The sequence below is a fragment of the Trichechus manatus genome, unplaced genomic scaffold (genome assembly GCF_000243295.1).
Source record: "Trichechus manatus latirostris isolate Lorelei unplaced genomic scaffold, TriManLat1.0 scaffold00006, whole genome shotgun sequence".
Classification (NCBI taxonomy): Eukaryota; Metazoa; Chordata; class Mammalia; order Sirenia; family Trichechidae; genus Trichechus; species Trichechus manatus.
Genome location: NW_004443942.1, coordinates 11,118,445 through 11,139,327, shown reverse-complemented (window position 1 = coordinate 11,139,327; position 20,883 = coordinate 11,118,445). Strand labels below are relative to the sequence as shown.

The following is a 20,883-nucleotide window of genomic DNA, read 5'->3' as shown; positions in this document are numbered from 1 at the left end:
AGAACACTTAATTGTGCTCATGTGGAACCTGTACATAGACCAAGAGGCAGTCACTCAAACAGAACAAGGGGCTACTGTGTAGTTTAAACTCAAGAAAGGTGTGCATGAGGGATGTATCCTTTCACCATACTTATTCAATTTGTATGCTGAGCAAATAATCCAAGAAGCTGGACTATATGAAGAATACAGCATCAGGATGGGAGGAAGACTCATTAACAATCTGCGTTATGCAGATGACACAACCTTGCTTGCTGAAAGTGAAGAGGACTTGAAGTACTTACTGAGGAAGATCAAAAACCATAGCCTTCAGTATGGATTACACCTAAACATAAAGAAAACAAAAATGCTCACAAGTGGACCAATAAGCAACATCATGATAAATGGAGAAAAGACTGAAGTTGTCAAGGATTTCATTTTACTTGGATCCACAATCAACACCCATGGAAGCAACAGTCAAGAGATCAAATGACACATTGCATTGGGCAAACCTGCTGCAAAAGATCTCTTTAAAGTGTTAAAAAGCAAAATGTCACTTTAAGGACTAAAGTGCGCCTGACCCGAGCCATGGTGTTTTCAGTTGCCTCATATGCATGTGAAAGCTGAACAATGAAAAAGGAAGACCAAAGAATCGATGCTTTTGAATTACAGTGTTGAATAATACTGAATATACCACAGACTTCCAAAAAGAACGAACAAATCTGTCTTAGAAGAAGTACAGCTAGAGCGCTCATTAGAAGCAAGGATGGAGAGACTTCGTCTCACATACTTTGGACATGTTAAGAGGAGGGGACCAGCCCATGCAGAAGGACATCATGCTTGATAAAGCAGAGGGTCAGCAAAAGAGGAAGACCCTCAAGGAGATGGATTGACACAGTGGCTGCAGCAATGGGCTCAGGTATAACGAGGATGGTGCAGGACCAGGTAGTGTTTTGTTCTGTTGTACACAGGGTCGCTATGAACCAGAAATGACTTGATGGCACCTGACAACAACACCTTATACTATAGTTTCATTTATCTTAGCTTCCCCTCCAGACTGTAAGCTCCATGACCAGTATACCCAGTTATATGTCTTATGGTCTACAAAACCTAGCATGACACTCAATAAATATTTGTGGAATAATTTAAAAATTAGTGCAATGTGTTTTCTATGTTACAGATCAATGAGAAGTGCTGGAATATAGTGGTTATGAAATGTGACTCTAGAGCAGCCACCTCACTTAGTACTATGTGACCTTGGACAAGATACAAACTTTCTTTAGCCTTTAATTTTCTTACCTGCAAAGGCTCTGCAGAAGAAAGGAGAATGGATCCTTGAGAAAGTGAAAGGTCAATGTGGTTAGAGGATGAAGTGTGGTTCAGAGAGACATTGGTAAACAAAACAGGGTTACATCATCCAGGGTCTTGATGATAATTTTAGATTTTACCCTAAGAGCACTGGGAACCCACCAAAGGGTTTTCAATAGAAAGGTGGCATGCCCAGAGGCGTATATATACTATTCTAAAATTAAAATTAGATTAGTATTTCTTCTAGAACAAGGGAAATTAGCAATTATAGTCACTCCAGTCTAATATTTTGAGGGTACGAAGTAAAGATAGGAGCCCTGGTGGTGGAGTGCTCAAGAGCTCAGGCTGCTAACCAAAAGGTCTGCAGTTTGAATCCACCAGCTGCTCCCTGGAAACCCTATGGGGCAGTTCTACTCTGTCCTATAGAGTCATTATAAGTTGGAATCAACACGACAGCATACAACAAGAAAAAATAGTAATTAATTTTAAGATTTCCTATGTTTAGTTTCTAAGTAAGACAAAACTAAGTTAAACCTTGCTTACTGGTAACAGTGATCTCAACTCATTCCTGGAATTGTGAATGATTTCTTTATGCCCTGCATACATGTTTGTAAGATTCTGCAATGTTAGGTGTCAGAAACTAAATCTCAACTACAAAAAAAAAAAAAAAAAATTTATTGTATGAAAGCAAAACAGACACATCTATTTAAATATATTTTTACACATTTATAGACATAACAAAGACAAATAATTTATCAAAAATCACAAGTTTAAAGAATAAAACTATTTTGAACAGCCAATACAGTATCTGAAAATACTCCATTTTATCCATAATTAGGGAATATTATCTCCAAAAAAAAAGTAACTTCCATTTTCTGGTGAAAAGTACAAAAGTTTTTTACATGTGTGTCAAGATCATCCATCTTGCCAAATCTAAAACAGTGCAATGCCTTTTTCGAGAGCTTCTGTTTTCTCCAAATGGCTTTTAAAACCACCTGTGTCTTCCTTTGGGCTTAGGTGAATTCTAAATCTTCACTTCACTTTCAGACCACAAGGCATCATTATAAACAAAAACAAATCAGAGTGAGCATTTGGGTACTTTTCTTCAAACTGAGCGAAGAACTTTCTCCTTAGCTGGATGAAAGACCATGGTGTACTGTGACGTCCAATCTACTACACAGGGCTTCACCAAGCCAAAGCAGCCGCACTGGAAGAAATCTGCAAGGTTCTGTGTGAATCCAAGGCTGCCAAGAAAGGAACAGAACATGTTTCACTACACTTCCTGTTTAGCTCTTGACAGTCATTCAAGCCATAAACATTCACTTGAGAAGGTGCGATATATTGTCCTTTGAAGATCCTGCAGAAATCAGACATAGTTCCTGGGCTTATTAAGAAACCCTAAAACTAAAGCCTACTTCCATTTCTGGAACTAAATCCCTATCTTGAGATTCCTTAGCTTCTGCCCAGCAGTTTAATTAGGCTTTCTGTCATCACTTCACCTAGGGTCCCCCATTCAGTTGAATGGTCACTATGTTTCTTTCTTTCCATTCCTGTTGTCCTAATTCAGACTTTGATTGACTCAGGCCTAGATAACTACAATCAACAAGATGGATTTTTCTCTCAACCGTCTAAGCAGCTCTCTAAACGCTGTCCCTGTCTCAATTCCTTCCAATTCATCTTACATACTGGAGACTCTCTATGCTTCCAAAAATGCTGCGACAATCACAGCCCCTCATCTCCTAATCAAAATCCTTTAAAGATACTCCTCTACCCACAGGCTCAACTCCAAACTCCTCATCTTTGCATCCGGGGCCCTACACAATAAAGCGCCAGCCAATCCCTCAAGTTTTAGCTCCCCAAACTCATCTTTATAAACCTCCTGCTCCAGCCACTCTGGTTCTATCTTTCCCCATGATCATAACTGCTTGGCCCATTCTTCTCTCCTGGGACCCACACTCCCCCCACCCTCACCTCAGGAAAACCCTTATCCTTTCAACTCTGACCAGTTCTCATGGCCCAGACCAAAGCCCACTTCTTCTTTGAAGCCTTCCTGACTTCAACAGTCTTCAGCATTTTTTTTCCTCTATTAAATTCCTAAAGTACTAGTACTATTATCTATTCCAGTCATGAAGAATGTTTATTTTTATGCATATACCCTATCCTTTAAGTGCCTAGCCCAATCCCCCACACATATCAAAACCCATCTGTCCATGAGGATGATTACGACGCTGCTGCTGTTGTTTACTGAGTGGTTAGGAAAGTGTCAACACTAACCAGGAAGTAGTGACCTAGGAAAGGGCTGACTATATGGAATTAAAGGGGTGGCAGAGGGGAGACATGCTGGGAATTTATGGGCCTGGCTCAAGAGCTAGTTCGTGAGTAAAAGCAACTTACGACAGAACAAATAAAATCTCTGGTTTGGACAGGGTTTTAGAAACTAGATTCAAAGCAGCTCTAAAGATTTGTCATTAGTTGCTCTAGCTCATGTTGCCATTCCTCATCATTTCCCAAACATGTCCCAGCTCTCCCGCCTTCGTTCCTTTATCCAGACTCTTCTCCAGGGCTTGGAATGCCCTTCCTCCCATCTCTACTATGCTCCGCCCCATGTCTTTCAAGGCCCATCTTAAAATTCCACCTGTATCACAAAGGCTTCCCTACTTTTGTGGAGTAAATATTTATTCCTTTGATCAAACCCCTGGGAAAGACTTCAGTATCACTGTTGATCTGAAACAACCATCACAAGCTTTACACTACTCCCCACTCCCCATCACGTTAGCCATCTCTTTCCAATTAAGTCAATTTCTCTCCTCTCTAAATATACAATGTAGTCATACAACAGGCTCTGATTTCCTTGTCTAACAGCCTAACAGTTTCACCTTGTTCCATTAGTATGCTTTAAAATAGACTGCTCATGAGATATGTGGTGAGTGTTCAAATCCCTAGAGGGCTCTGGGTCACCTCAGTAGCACTTGTAGACTCCTTGGACCACAAACATGTGGCAGGGAGATAAGCTTCCAAGCCTGATCTTTCCTATCATAAGATGATGGCTTTCCTACAAACACTTTCATTTTCAACTGAGGACAGGTTTTATACAACCAACGCCCTGGGGGAGGGAGGTGTGCAGTAAATATCCCAAACCTGAAAAATAGCTTCTCTCTGACACAGGTGGGCACATTAAATATAGGGCTGAAACAGTTACTGACGATAGAAAGCAAGGTTGAAAATCTTGGCAAAGTTCACAATCTAACACTTTCCACAGACAGCCTTTTGGCTGGCTTTCCCAGCCACATGCTTAATTATTTCACCTTGACTTCATGCCAGCAACATGCAACCCTGTGACCATGTGGCTTGACTGGAGAGATTCCCCATCTTGGCAAAACTTCAAAGTCACTTACTACTTGTACTGAGTCCAGTAGACTAGGTTTCAAATTCTCACCACCTTAGGGCTCATGACCACAGGATATTATCTGGTAATGACCCTCTCAGCCACCCCCCTGGTCACTAAAGTTTACAAGAAAGAAGGTTTGGGTAACACTACCAGATGGCAATGTAGAGAAAAGAAGCATGGCCATGGGTTAGGTCATGGCTGGAAAACCAGTGGCTAGGCTAAGATGTTTCACAGGACTTACTGGACAGTGTATCTCACTTACTTGTATGGTGTCTTCCTGAGGGACAAAGTTTGTTTCATACGCTTGTTCTGTTTCAGTAGGCTGCTTCTCTCGTGGGAGGTCAAGCCAAGAAAAGCAATCTGAAAAAGAAGTTGGAAAGTACATGAAAAACACAACGACACTGTGGCTCCATCACTCTTGCCAGGCATTAGCAAACAGGACACTGGCAAATATTTAGAGCTTCCCCAAAGACAATACCACTGAGCCTTCTAACCAAGGATTATAGCCAGGGCAAAGATTCAGCAGCTATAAACTGTGCTTTTCTATATAAATCTAGTTGCTGATCATTTTTTTTCTGGTCTGATTCTTATTAACCTTCAAGAAAGCACTGTGCATTGACTTAGGGTCATGAAATAATTGCTTTATTAATTCAAGCCATGGCTTATGGCCATGGTTGGATTCTCAACAAATTTAGCATGCAACTTCTGGGTGAATAAAATAATTTAAGGTCAGTATCTGTGCAATTATTTCAACTTGTTTGGTCCTCTTAGTATCTCTTTGAAAAGGGCCAAATAAAAAAAGCTAATAATCTGAAGTGAAAAACATTTAAATCCATGAATTTGGGGAAGGGTCAGAATTAAAGTAACTTAAAAGCTCCCAAGTCATTAAAAACCACTACCATTCAATGACTTATCTCATTTAATCCTCAAAACAACTCAAGCACTAAGTTGCTTATCTGTAAAACAAAGATCATCACACGCTGTCCTGAGCAGACTGCTCTAAAGACTGGAAATAGTATATTTAAAATACTTAGCATGCAGACTTGGAGAAGTGAGTAACTGATCTGAGCCCACACAGTTAGAAAGTAGCAGCGTTGGGGCTGACACCTCGGTCAGTGAGAATAAAGTCCATGATCCTAACCAGCTGTCTCTACTCTCAGTTTGACTTGCTACAGTCAAAATCTTGACACTTAGGGGAAATGAAAGCTTTCACACAACTGGAGTGTTCTGTTAACTAAGGGCAAATCAGAAAACAACCTGGCTCTGAATCCTTGCTTTTGAAAATCATCCAAAACTTTGAGTTTGTTTTTTTGCACAACAGAACAAAACACTGCCCGGTCCTGCAGCATCCTCACAATTGTTGCTATGTTTGAGCCCACTGTTGCAGCCACTGTGTCAATCCATCTTGTTGAGGGTCTTCCTTCTTTTTCTTCCTACTTTACCAAGCATGATGTCCTTCTCTAGGGACTGATCCCTCCTGATAATATGTCCAAAGTAAGGGAGATGGAGTCTCACTATCCTCACTTCTAAAGAGCATTCTGACTATACTTCCAAGACAAATTTGTTCATTCTTCTGGCAGTCCATGGTATATTCAATATTTTTTGCCAACACCATAATTCAAATTTCATCAATTCTTCTTCAGTCTTCCTTGTTCATTGTTCAGCTTTCCCATGCACATGAGGCAACTAAAAATACCATGGCTTGGGTACGGCACACCTTAGTCCTCAAGGTGACGTCCTTGCTTTTTAACACTTGACAGAGGTCTTTTGCGCGGATTTGCCCAATGCAATACATCGTTTGATTTCTTGACTGCTGCTTCCATGGGCATTGATTGTGGATCCAAGTAAAATGAAATTCTTGACAATTTCAATATTTTCTCTGTTTATCATGATGCTGCTTACTGGTCCAGTGGAGAAGATTTTTAGAAAGTATAGAAAACATATTAACCTTTCTTTAAAAATCAAGCATCTTATAGTCTCATATACTTGTACTTGTTCTAAGAGCCCAAATAGAAGCAACAATTAGAAATGATGTCTTGGTCTTAGGTTCTACTTTTAACTCCATCTCTTGACTAGCCCTATGGTATTTAGTATCTCCTAGGCTTAGGTTTCTCACTCATATCACAGAAATGTACTTTGGCACTGTCTAGACCTCAAATACTTGGAACCCTGGTGGCACAGGGGTTAAAAGCTATGGCTGCTAACCAAAAGGTCGGCAGTTCGAATCCGCTAGCCACTCCTTGGAAACCACATGGGGCAGTTCTACACTGTCCTATAGGGTTGCTATGAATTGGAACTGACTCGACAGCAACAGGTTTGGTTTTTGGTTTTTTCAGACCTCAAATGCTTGTGAGGAAACAGATGTGCAAGTGCTTTGGAAAATGTAACACACACATAAATATTAGGTATTAATAATCACTGATGCTAATATCCATTCTCACTGCCTGTCTGTGTCTGTCGATGTTAGAGGGAAGAGGATGAATGTTTAGAATCCTCAGTTCAGTCAATATTATTAATTCAATTTCTTTCCTTAGCATTTTTCTCCTTTTTTTGGAATTGGTTACTTTTGAGTAAAAGTAGAATACATTTTGCTTTTGTTGAATAAAGCTCGAATTATTTGAAGTCTTGTATAATTGGCTCAGACTGATCACCGTTGTCCATTCCATGTGTGCAGGCCACATCAACAATGAGAATTAGGTTAGGCTCACAGCAGAAGGAAGGCAGCAGGGGGAGACAGAAACTTGGCAGAAAGTCGAAGGTGGCTACCTCCTTGGAGCTTAAACTTCCTAATTGCCATGACCTTCTCTGAAAGTGTAACTACCACGTCCACTGGTCAGTGCTGTAGCCTTCATTTCTTGCCCGCTCCCATCTATTTAAGCATTGCATAGTAATAAGGATAACAAACAGGGCTGGCAAAGTTGAGGGAAAATAATAATCTCCTATTTGCATGATGCTTTACAGTTTATACCATGCTTTCACACACCACAGAAATAACTGTATGATGGAAAAGCACTTGAATGAGACTGTCAGAAGATCTAAGTTCCCAGCTCTGATTTTGTCACTCATTGAGTGACCCTGAACAATTCACATCACCTCTCTGTACCTCTTATCTGTAAAATAAAGAGGTCAGATTAATAAACTCCTAGGTTTTTTCCAGTTCTAAAAATTTATTATTCTAACTTTTAAACCATCCTGTGAGAGCAGACAGGCATTATTATCTCCATTTTAAAGATAAGGAAACTGAAATTCAAGAGCGGTCAAAAGGCATGCTTACGTCACAGAGTAAGTGGCAGAAGTGGAAGTAGAATCTAAGTCTTCTGACTTAAACTCAAGTCTTTCTACCTCACTCTATAGTTTACTAGAAATTTTACTCAGAGGCATAGTGAGAGTATTAATTACCTGAAAAAGTTGATTTAATAACAAAAATGTTGACCATGAGAAGTGGAAAACTGCCAGCATGAAGATATACAAAACCCAAGGTGAACAGGCCACAATCTGATTGAAGTAGGTCCACAGTCCATCTTGTCTAAATGTTGTGGTGCAGTGATTGGACCAATCTATGAATTCACAAAAAAGGAGACCATTAGAAAAAAAGACAACAAACTAGTGATCATTCTCTAAGAAGATAAAATCACTGCAGTTCTATTCAGGGAGAACAGAAAGTAAGACATGATGGTACATACAGAACAAAACTCTAGGACTTTGTCTTCAAAATGACGGCTCAACTACCAAAGATGAGAAAATGATGCCTCAGTGTTAATTAAGGCTATGATAACGCTGTATCTGTAGATGATAGTGAAGGAATAAAATTAAAAACGTTCCATAAAACCTTAACTAGAATCAGCAGATTCAGCATAAAAATGCATTGGCAAGAAGTTAATATAGCTCAAGGACTTGACAATTGAAAATGATTATATTTAATAAAATACTTCTCCTGTGTTTTAAAATTTTCCTTACTTATGCAACAGAAAAATGAACTACAAGATCAGTTTAAAAATCTGAAATAAAATCCCTTTCCTAGAAAAATCTTCATCTCATCCATGTTGCCGCAAGTTATGGCCCTATTACAGGACTGAATATAAACTCTAGTGAGGGTTCAGATCAACAGGCCATTGCTGTGAGCACAAGAAATCCATTAAGCACCTAGATATCGTTGGTATCACAGGTCCCAGCACAACTCAATAGAACGCAGAGAGCCCGGTACGGGTGTACTCCTGCACTGGCACCAGAACTAGTCCTACATAGGGAGGAAGGCTAGGCTAGGGACTTCATGAGACAGAAACCCCAGGCAAAGAATCCAGACTAAGAGCATGTGTTCACAGCTCAGTCAGTCTCTCCCCAAGAACAGCTACATGCCAGCTAAAAGAGGGCCTCATTTACGGACTTCAAGACACTGAGCCTTAACCCATGCAGCTGAGAGCAGCAGTCAGGAGAAATGCAGGCAGGAAGCAGCAGAAACAAAGTACCAGACCTTCAAGTTTATGTAAATCAAATGACTTGTACAGGCACTATGACCATGCATAAAAGTTGGATTCTTTTTGAAATGAGAAGTCTGTAGATTTGCACCTTGAGGTTTCATAAATGCCTCTGATAATCTGATAAGTACTTTTAGACATTTTCCCAAAGTAGCACTTAAGAGCTCCCAGTACAAGAAGAAAAAGAGTCCATGACTTTACCTTGAATTCTCTATTTTAGTCTTAAAAATCTAGTTCTTCTCTTTGAGTCTCATATGATTCCCAACCATCTTTCATGAATATATGCTAGAATCATTTCAGAGCAATCATAAGAGAGTAACAATCAAGGTAACAAGGTAAGGCAAATTACACTCTCTCTGGAGCTTCTCATTAGGACAGCAAGGAAAGACGCATCCCATGCACCTCATACCACAAAAAAGAATACAATTTCTGACAGCAGGTGGAGGAAACAGCTGCTGAATGGCAAAGCATATCTACTTTCTTTCAGCCTGTGGATTTCTACTGCTTCCTTCTGGGAATGTTTCTGATAACATGGCATGACCTCAAACTGAAGTTTTCATAGAACTGACAGCAGATTTAATATCAAAGATACAGCTGCAAGTGGCCATGCACATTATCTACACAATATACCGTTTTAACTTGCTTTAATGCATTCCTATCAGGTGGTCATTGGCTAATGACAAGAAACTCAGTACTGTTCCAAGTCAACCTTTTCCATCTTTAGATAGCTCTGACGCTTATAAAATTCTTCCTGATACTGATCTAAAATCATTCTCCCAGTAACTGGTAGGATGCTGACCCTTTCTGAGTTTAGCCTACCATCCACCCTGAAAACAGACCTCACAAAAGATGAAATGGATGGAGGCTGTATAGAGCCAGTAGTTGCCACTGGAGCACAGGAGGAGCAGGGTGTACAGCAGGGCTATAGCAACAGGAGCGTTAATGGTAAATAAAGGAAGTGGGATGACAGTGAGGCCTCATTAAAGAAATGGAGCACAAATTCATTTCTCCTGTGTGTGGAACAGTGATACCGCTATGCCCTTGCTCAGTATAAAGAAATACTGTTAAAATATAAATGGAATAAAAGTAACAAAATATGCTCAACTAGTCTACACAGTTGTAAGTGAATGTAAAGTTAAGACTGTTCCTGAGAAACAAACCACAATATAAAAATTGGTTCAGGGCCAGAGAAAAAATACAAAGAGGAGGGAAGAACCAATGCATGTAACAAAACAGCAACTTCTAAAGGCTGAATGTGATAAAAAATTGCTTCTGTCTTTATCAATACAGTCTTATACTGGGCATAGACACCCAACACAGGTGACTATTTTTAGCGAAGAGAAAGAAGAGGGGAGAAACAAGAGTGGTGTAAAGTCTGGCTCCACTCCCCTAGGATCAAGTCCAAGAGACGAGCTGGTCCATGGACCAACTTAAAAAGGTTTTCCAAGAATATGCCTACTGTCAGGCCTTAAAAGGGCAGCTCTCTCAACAGAAAGAAGAATGGTCAAAAAAGTATTTTATTTTTGACACCACAGGGCATAATCTAAGAGGTTTTAAAATTCCAATGCTCAGGACTACTGGAAGCCTTTGCCAAGCACTGAGCTCTGGGGTAACAAACTTGTGACTATTAGACCCATATGAGATGTTGACAGTTATGTGTAGCTACAAAAGCATTCCCAAGTGATCAGAGACACCCAAGATCTCAGATGTGAAAGGGCTGACAAGGGCTGAAGCCCTCTTCGTGCTGATGGCAGGGCAAAAAAAGAACCCATTTCATACAGACGTTAAATAACAATTGCTAAAAATGAAACCAAAAACAAAACAAAACTTGTAATACTGGATGTTTCTTGGGAGGGGAGCTGGGAGGCTGGGAGACAACTGTAGGAGGAAATCTCTTTCAAGCACTAAACAAAATTTAAACTAGAGAGAACCAGAGAGAGAGAGAGATGGAGGAGGAGGAAGAAGGAAGGAGGGAGGTTGGTTGGGCTTGGGATGCTAAGGAAGAAAGAAAAAAATGCAGGTGGAAAAAAATAACTTTCCTAACATCTTCCTGAATTACTGTAGATTTTAGCTCAAGCAACACATTAGTACTCTACTGGCAAAAATCTAAGACTTGAGCATGAATGTAACACAAGGGTGGATGGAAATAGATTAGAAGTGAAACCTCTGTCTCTTAGAGTCAAATTCTCCCAAAGCCTTCAAAATAAACAAATAATAGATAGATAAACAAATCAGGAGTCCCTAGGTGGTGCAAACAGTTAAGTGCTTGATTACTAGCCGAAAGGGTGGGGTTCAAACCACACTGAGGAGCCTTGGAAGATAGGCCTGGCGATCTGCTCTGAAAGTTCACAGCCTTGAAAACCCTAGAGAGCACAGTTCTACTTGCGCACAGAGGGTTGCCATGAGTCAGAACTGACTTGAAGGCAGCTAACTACAACAATCAAATAAAGTCTAAAAAAATAATAAACTAAAAGTGCTATAGGTTTTTCTAGTTAGGAAACCCATTCCAGATTCTGAAATGCATAGTCATGCAATTCTTAAGCGCTAACCAAAATCCTTCTTGCTTCAATTTAAACCCTGTTCTTAGTTGATCAAGCTGCCTCAGAATGGCTATCACTCCCTATATGAGACCCCAAGACTCTCCTTTACACTGCTACTGAGAATTGATTTTCTCTTCTCAGGGCTGCAAAATAAGTGGTCTAACGTTTTCTTCCAAGTTATTATTTCCAACCTTTCAATGATTGTTATGGTTTTCCCATCAATTCTTCTATGTTGTGACTTGATATTTATCACACGGCATGTACTTTCAGTGCTTTGCTCCTCAATTATTGTGACTACCAACCCCCCACCCATGACCTTTTGTTTTTGTTTTCTGTTTTAATTATCGCTTTCTTGCCTTGTACTTGAGCAGCTCATTCTCCTTCCCTTCACTGGGGAACAACCTGCACTTGTTTTAAATGAATTTCTACTTCTGACCACTTCTCAAATTTATTACTTTCAGAGTACAATCTCTTCCAAAGTACTGAGAATTAACCTCTTCTAGCATTTCTTGCGACCTCCCAATGCTAAGAGTCTTAGAGGCATCTGCTTCGTTATTATTAAGGGAATGGTTTGCAGTCACCTGGCCATAATGTGATATATGAGGGTTTACAAGGAAAAGCAGTAGTGGGTATGGGTCCATAGCATGTTGAAAGAAAAATTATACTTACAGGCGAAAGATTCATATATAATCCAGTCACACACCAGGGAAAGGAAAACTAAGAAGAATATGTAATAGTGATGGTTGCCAAAGCCTAAATCAAAAACAAAAAGACACACAGTGAGTACTTCCTACAATGACTTTCCAGATCAATACCATATTAACCATTTTCCTGTCAAAAGCTTTCACCAAGTAAAATATAAATAAGGCTGTTGTTCTGCTTTTCAATAACATTAATCAAAACAAAACCAGTTCTGGTATGTCATAGTCAAATGTCCATGTTAACTGAACTAACTCATATTAACTTATTATTTACCTAAAGGAAGACACTTTTTAAAAAAGAACAAACTTCATTAAGAAAAATAGCTCTAGGCTGGCCTATATTGGGTTGGAGCGAGAGGATAAGGCAGGATTTTGGGCAACTCAACCTGTTTCTTTCTTCCTTCCATGTAACTTGTTTATACAACTGCTGAACACCAAATACCGACTTCATTAAGGACTCAGAGAAAATGAACCTAAGGAGCTAGATATGTTGCAGGAGATTGGATGGAGCAAAAGACGAGCTACTGAAATCTGAGAAGGATCTATAGAAGAGAGGAATGGGTGAGGGTGCACGCCTACTCTGATACATACTGCCTTTGTAACACTGGCCATGGAAAGCTCTCACCCTAATGACGCAAAAGCTCCTCAGATGCCGTAACATGTTCCTACCTTGTCTCAAAGCAGAAAAGCCCAGCAGAAGGAACAATACTTATTGGATCGGGAGACACAGATTTAAGGGTTACTAACTAACCCTTAAATCTGTGTCTCCCGATCCAATAATTAACTGGGCCCTGGTGGCGCAGTGGTTAAGAGCTCAGTTGCTAACTCAAAAGGCCGGCAGTTCGAATCTACCAGCCGCTCCTTGGAAACCCTATGGGGCAGTTCTATAGGGTCAGAAAAGACTCAACGGCAACGGTTTTTTTTAGTTGTGTAACTTTCAGTAAGTCCCAACTTCTCTGACCAGTGTTCTTACTTTACTATGAGGATAATACCACTTCTATTTGAGAGGCCTGTGAGAACCAAATAGGTTGATGCGTGAGGAAACACTGCATTAAATGGAGTGGTAACAGTGTATAAAGTCATTCCTTTAGCTTTCTACTGCCATTCAGGACCACCTAGCATAATGCCAACCATCTAATCTTTATGGTGGGATGGGGCCCATAAACCTTGGCACCCCAGGAATCATCTATCCATCTGTTCCCTAGAAGGAGTAGTGGAGAATATCAAAATGCACCAAGGAAACCTGACTGAGCTGAGACAGCCCCTGTTCATCAGATTATAAAAGTATATTCTTTCCTGAGGACCCACGACCATAGCTCCTGTGAAGTTTCTCATAAAAAACCACTGGCTTCTACCATGATGGTTCAGAGGAAACCCAGGGCTGCAGATCAAGAAAAGGAATACTCCCTAGGTGGAAGGCAATCCCCAGAACTCTGCCATCTCTGGTTTTAGCTCCTAGCTAAACCTTAAAGGAGGCAAGTGGAGAAGGTGAGTAAGATAGACAAGCCCTAAAATACGGGAAAAGCATAGCATTTGGAGTGGAAGACTGATACTTTGAGTGACCTCAAACAAATAGTTTCACCTTTTTCAGCTCTAACATGGAGATAGTAATACCAATCTCACAGGTGTACTGTGATGATCAAATGGAATACTATAGGTGAAAGTGCCTTATAAACTCTAAAACACTATACAAACGATGATAATTATTATCATCAACCTTGACAGTTTTCCAAAAGTCTCCCACCATAGAGATGATTCAGCTACAAAACAGACCCCTTGGATGCCCTTCCCCTTTTTCCATGAGTCACACACAAGAGTAAACATATGCTTAACTTCATGGTGGAAAGTGAAACATTAAGTCTCTCACCTATGCACCGTCCAGTCCACAGGCAATGCTGATCATATCGAGCCACACAGGAGTTGCATACATGGCAATGGAATGACCTTAATGGCTTCCGTATCTAGGTGGGCAATTAAGAGAGGCCTAAGCAAAAATCCGTGCCTGAAAGTGGTAACAAATTCCCAGAAAAATTTTAACCCTAAGTCATGAAGACAGTGGCACAAATAATCCCAATTACATCATCAAATTACATATAGGTTCTGGAATGCCTTATGAATATTTACTTCCATATGTCTATTAGAAGCCCTGGTGACACAGCTGCTAACCAAAAGGTCAGCAGTTCAAACCCACCAGCCACTCCTTAGAAGCTCTATGGGTTAGTTCCACTCTGTCCTATAGGGTCGCTATGAGTTGGAATTGACTCGACGGCAATGGGTTTGGTTTTTGGTTTTATTTTGATCAGGACATCAACAAGGGAGATTTGAATTCCAGAACATATTCATACTAAGGGGAAATGAGGCAGTAACATATAGCAGAAGGAGCACTGCACTGGGAAAAAGGGAACCTGGGTTCCAGTTCTGGCTCTGCCAATAATCTGAGGAAGTAACTTCCTCCCTCTAGGCTTTGATTCATCAATTGCAAAATGAGCAGTTCCACTAAATGGTTTCTAAGGTCATCATTAGCCTCTGACTTGAAGTTACTTCCAAAACATGCTTCATGACAGTAAAAGCCAAACACACTACGGATAATTCATAAAGAGATTTAACCATAGGCAACTTAAAAAGGTTATAAACATCACTCTTCCACATGTTCAAGGCGGAAAATCATTCTTATGGTATTTTAAAATTAGAACCTGATAGAAACAAAAATGTATAAATACACCATGAAGATTTGACAAATGCTTACAAGTACAATGTTACCAAGAATTTGCTTTTACTGTGGAAAGAATAATAATAATACAGAAAAGACACACTCACAAGACACGATGTACAAAATGCTCTGAAGTCCAGACAGCCAGTTTCTGCAAGGGTAATGATATTCTGAAAGACATGAAGTTTGACCTTGCAGTTGCATCTTATTGGGTAAAGTATTACGCATGGTATTATACCATTCTCACAGCTCTCTCTCTCCACACTGAGGTAGCTAGGAAAGCAATCTAGAATACTTGCCACCAAATCATTCTGTGCTTGAAATAATGTGACTTTTCAAGGCCACATTTTTAACCACAGTCAATAAATTAGAATGCACAAAAATTACAAAACCACCCTTTCTCTTTGCGAGTGGCAATCACCTACCAGTTCACTTTCCCATCTGCTAAAGAAATACACACACACTCATTAAAAAAGAAACAAAAACCACCAGCATATATCAAAACTGATGGTTACAAGCACCAAGAGTTGAGCCTCTTCCTTCCCCCAGGAACCTTGGCTTTAGGTAAAGAAGATGATATTCTCCACAACTTCCAGACTCGCAAGCAATGGAAAACAAACCATGTCATTTGACAGCTTCACATTTGAGGGTCATACTCTCAGTCAATAAAGGAGAAAGACCTCCCCCTGACCTAGTTACCCTCCATATATTAAATGGTGGAATTTAAGTTAATGGCCATTATTTAAATGTTATCATAAAGAAGTAGGAAACCATATCCACTAACAGAAATTACTCTTGGTGAGGTATTACCTTAATAGAAGATAAAACATTTTGTAAAAATAAATGAAAAGTGTTAACAGTGGAGAAATCTCGTATTTGTTGAAACCATCCCACATTTATGGTGCATCTATTAAGGTATCAGGCCTTGGAGATGTGGCCATGACAAAACCCACATGGGTCCTGACCTTGTGAAGCTTACAAACCCTCCTATTTAAAAAACATCAATAACATTACAACGAAGCTCACCGTGTTCCTTTCTTCTTCAGAAGACTTCATGTAGCCTGGATCAGTCGCCCAAGTCTTGTAGAAAAAGTAGAGGAAGGCGACCACGCTTAGAATGAAAGTGAAGTAGAAAGGGGTGCCTGCTAAATGTTAAGGCCAAGTTAAAGAACATACTAAACTTCCATTAAGCATAGCATAATTATGATATAAGGAAAATTCATCATTGGTGCCTAAGAATCTCTCTTCTCTGCATTCTATTCCCATATTCCCTTACATACACACACCGCTGCTCCAAGCCTGGCCCCATTCTATGTTCTAATTCTACAGGAATTTGTTCCTAGTTGGCTAGTAAGAAATTCCTCCTCATTGCTGGAAACTAATATTAAGTATTGACAGGAATAGTTGCAATTTATGAGGAGCATTCTGAAAATTGAAAAATATTCAAAAGCCAAATAAATTAATCTATTGTGGTTATCCTGTGAATATCTGGGAAAATATTTTCTGATAATTTTGTCTAAATCATCTACAGAAACAAACCTCTTAGTTCAGAAATTTCAACTAAAATGATTTCCCTATAGATTAGATAAATGCTTGCAAAAATTTCCTACCGGAAAGTTTATTAACTAATCCTTATAATTTTATTAGGCTGAGTTAATTTAGAAACAAACAAAAGGAACTGCTCTCCTTGCAAAGTAATTACAAATCAAGTAGTATTTGGAAAAGGCGGATGTTATGGATAAACTAAGATAAAAAGTGTTTCAAAGATAAACATTATCTGCTTTGAAATGTTTAAAGTGGTACAAATTCTTTTTATAAAAAGTAAAATTTTGCTGCAGGTAAAGACAAGTGAATGTACAATAACGGTAAACCAATTTTTCTTGCCCAATTTAAATCCTTCTTGACAGAGTAGATAAAATGAGAAGCTACTCTTTGAGCTTCTGAATAAAGCCACCAATGAGCTACTTCAAAGCTCTCTTGTGCCAAACTTTGAAGCGGAAGAGGTGGCCATAAAAAAGACTCTAAACCCTTGCTACTTAAAGTGTAGTCCATCAACCAGTAGCATCAACATCTCCTGGGAGCTCATTAGAAAGGCAGAACTTCATGCCCCACTCCACACCTACAGAATCAGATTCTTCATTTTTTTCCCATAAAATCCTTATCAACACACATGACAAGTTCTCAAAAATATATTCAGCTGAATCATAGGATGATCCTGCATATTAAGCTGTGAGCTGACTGATATTTGGGCTCCTATTCTGAATAACTTTAAAAATAAAATAAAATCCAAGAAGAATCAACGGATCCCCTCTCTCCAAATAAACTGGATTGCCCCATTCCTTGCTTTTGTGCCCTTACTTGAGCGGTTGTCTTTGACCTGAAACGCTCCCTACCTCCCCCCATCTAGTTCTGATTCTTTTAGGATGTTCAAGGCCTAACTTACACTCTCCCCTACCCTTGTAGGTCTTTTCTAAATCCCCTACAGAGAAGGATCTCTCCCTTCCCTGAACTCAAGTGCTTTTTCTATGGCACTTACAGTTACTTCTAGACATGTCAGCCTCCCCATTTAGCTTGTGGCCCTTTTCCAGTTAAGTGTCTCAATATGGAGCTAAAATTTACCATTCTATAACTTCAAACAACTGGTTTTCATTCTTTAGATCCTCTTAAAAAAGCCAAACCCATTGCCGTCGAGTCGATTCCGACTCATAGCGACCCTATAGGACAGAGTAGAACTGCACCATACGGTTTCCAAGGAGCAGCTTGTGGATTCGAACTGTTGACCTTTTGGTTAGCAGCCATAGCTCTTAACCACTATGCCACCAGGGTTTCCTTAGATCCTTTAGATCTACACTATACATGGCCTATAGATCTACACTACATCAACTTATTCTCCCATTTGTTCAATGAATGTTTATTGAGTGCTCATTATATACAATGCTTTGGCTTCCAAGTGATAAAATTATAAACACTTGAAATCAGAAGGCAATCATCATGCCTCCAGGATAAACAGCAACACTGTTCTTTACATGACACATTTCCTGGTCATTTCCTCTGTATATGCTCTTGTTTGTCTTCTCTTTTAAGACAAAAGAATTAAAAGCAGAGCAAATGTATGCCAGGTATGTACTAACCAGTGGGACAGTGAGACTTCTGTTTTGCTGTTTCTCTTTGCCTGGACATTCAAATCCTCATAATACTATTTGAGAACATGTTGGCTTCGCTGAAAGCTATGTTACTGCCTGCACTGGGCTTTATTCAAAGCTCCTGGTTCTTTTTCATCTGACCTGAAGATATGTCCTATCTCATCATTACATGCACTTGTACAGCTGATTCTCTGAAACCAAGTAGAGGACTTTACATGTATTTACTCCTCTTACACTCAACTCAGTTAGTTATAACCAGTATCACAAATGTAACATTCAATGGTTCACCATTTGTTTTCATCTTACTACCATCATCAGTAAAGTTCTATTCTCTTTCATTCAATTCCCCCTCATAAAAGCCAAATACATTGCTTGCTGAACATATAAGAGGCACCCAACGAAACTGAATGTCTGAGAAGGAGCCAACCTAGAGTTGACCTTAAAATTAGTTTCAACATGCAGCCTCCTATACAGATTTTTTCTTAAGAGTAATTAATAATAATTATATACTAATAATAAAATTAGAAAATACCCAGGGATCTGCTCCTGTAAAGATTACAGCCTAGGAAATCCTATGGGGCAGTTCTACTCTGTCCTATATGGGTCACTATGAGCCAGAATTGACTCGATGGCATACAACAACAATAAAATAGGTATTACTTATAGAATTCCAATATGAAACAGGGACTGTGGTCAGCACTTTACAGACGGCATAGCATAATAATCCTTGTAGCCACACCATGAGCTTGGTACTGTTACCCCCAGTGTATAGAAAAACCGAGACTCAATGAAATTAAATAATTTACCCAATGGTACACAACTAGTAAGAAAAAGAGCTAAGACTCAAACCTATTCTGTCTGGTTACAAAGACTGTACTCTCTTCCACAGTGCCCCAGACCTCTTTCCATAAAAGACCAGGCAGCTGTGGGAGCAGGTCTTGGCAGCCCGATAGAAGCCTCGTCTATGTGCCTAGGAAGGAAATACAGGGCAGTTCAAACAGCATTTCATGCTCAGCTTGAAAACATTTATGTGACGGTGAAGTATGTCACCTACTGACTCACAAGCCCTCACGAGCAGCAGGTTCCAACAGGTGCCTGGATCAAATAGCTTTATGTTGTATGTGCAAGTAAAATATTCCATCTTGTCAACTCCAACATCTTAAGATTCTATCTAGCTATGGAAGTCAGTTCTTCTGATGTAATAGCATCTTCACAAATATTTCAGTTTCTAGGTATCTTTCATCCAGTTAAAACTCAACTGGATACTAAATTCTGTTAACTGAGGTTTTCAAACTTCAAAACTGAAAAAAAAAAAAAAAAAAAAAAAACCTGTTGCTGTCGTGTCAATTCCAATTCATAGTGACCCTATGACCCCTACAGTGGAAGTAAATTTTTGTCAATTTTGATTCTGCAAATTTGAAATAACTCAAATATTAAAGCAATCTCACTTTATGTGCAAAATGTGGAATAATGTGAATTGCTCAAATTTTAAAAACTCATCAATAAACACAATATAAAAAACTGTTTACTTTACTGCTACATGGGTTGGCAGACCAAAATGCCAGCCAGCCCCTCTCAGTATTATGTCAATTATCCTAGAATTTATAGGCCTTGGAACTTCTGCAAGTAATTTCGGTGTATACTGTACTGATATTTTATATACTCATGACTTAATAAAGTATTTTTATATCATAAAATGATATCATCCAAGCCATCATTAAGTGGTGGTACTAAGGCCAGAGCTTAAAAAACTACACCAAAATCAATAATTATGAGACAAAAGTAAGATGTGATAAAATCTTTTGAAAAAAGCCAAATGCCCTCTGAGGCACAGTGTGCTATCAGAAATCTGAAAAAAAAAAAAAAAAAAAGATAATCCTCAAAATGAAAAGCAGCATTAAAGCAAAAACATGCTATAATGGATTGCAGATTTATGCACTCTGAGAACTTACATGTCCCCCTCACTTTATATTACTTCCTATTAAAAAAATTCTTGAATTAAATGAGTTTATGCATCACCTCTTCTTTCTTTTCAAAAACGACATTACCAGAAAGAGAAATAACATAAAGTTAAAGGAATAAGCTTAAAAGTACATTTCTATCCACCTCATTCATTCCTGCCCTACACTATTTAAGCAAAACAAACAAAAAAACCAAACCCGTTGCTATCAAGCTGATTCCGACTCATAGTGACCCTACAGGACAGAGTAGAACTGTCCCAGAGGGTTTCCAAGGAGCGGCTGATGGATTCAAACTGCTGACCTTTTGGTTAGCAGCCGAGCTCTTAACCACTGCGCCACCAGGGCTCCACACTATAAGCAAAGTAAGGCTACTACGGCTTCCCAGAATCCTTGGGAGGGGAGAGCGGAACCTAGAAAGAGGTGGAAGATCAAAAATGGCCTCCCACCTAATGGCAGCTACAAATGGCTATAAGCTAAGAAGCAATCCCCCTCCCCACTTCTAGGTGACTGGACTTGGCCAACCCTAACAGCACAAGACACTCCTAAGCTGAGCTTGAGTGAGCCTAGGCCCTGATCCTCAAGTCATAAAACTATTCCTTAGATGAGATTTTTAAACTATGGGCTGTCATTCATGAGTAGGGCATGAAAGCAGTTAAGTGTGCTGTAATCAGCATTTTTAAA

The 20,883-nt window shown here is 39.4% G+C and overlaps 1 protein-coding gene across 3 annotated transcripts in view; it reads right to left on the bottom strand.

The window, feature by feature from the left end:
* Positions 1-1,948: 1,948 nt before the first annotated feature.
* ZDHHC13 (zinc finger DHHC-type palmitoyltransferase 13) overlaps positions 1,949-20,883 on the bottom strand; it is a 44,911-nt gene continuing 25,976 nt past the window's right edge. For 2 of the 3 annotated variants that reach the window (XM_004369707.1, XM_023737739.1), the window contains exons 11-17: positions 16,125-16,249; positions 15,206-15,268; positions 14,256-14,349; positions 12,357-12,440; positions 8,072-8,229; positions 4,935-5,032; positions 1,949-2,528 (exon numbers count right to left, since the gene is read on the bottom strand). In XM_004369707.1, the coding sequence (XP_004369764.1) occupies positions 2,390-2,528; positions 4,935-5,032; positions 8,072-8,229; positions 12,357-12,440; positions 14,256-14,349; positions 15,206-15,268; positions 16,125-16,249 (761 nt within the window). In that variant the 3' untranslated portion in view covers positions 1,949-2,389. The remainder of the gene's footprint in view (positions 2,529-4,934; positions 5,033-8,071; positions 8,230-12,356; positions 12,441-14,255; positions 14,350-15,205; positions 15,269-16,124; positions 16,250-20,883) is intronic. The other variant, XM_023737733.1, reaches the window with a different exon arrangement.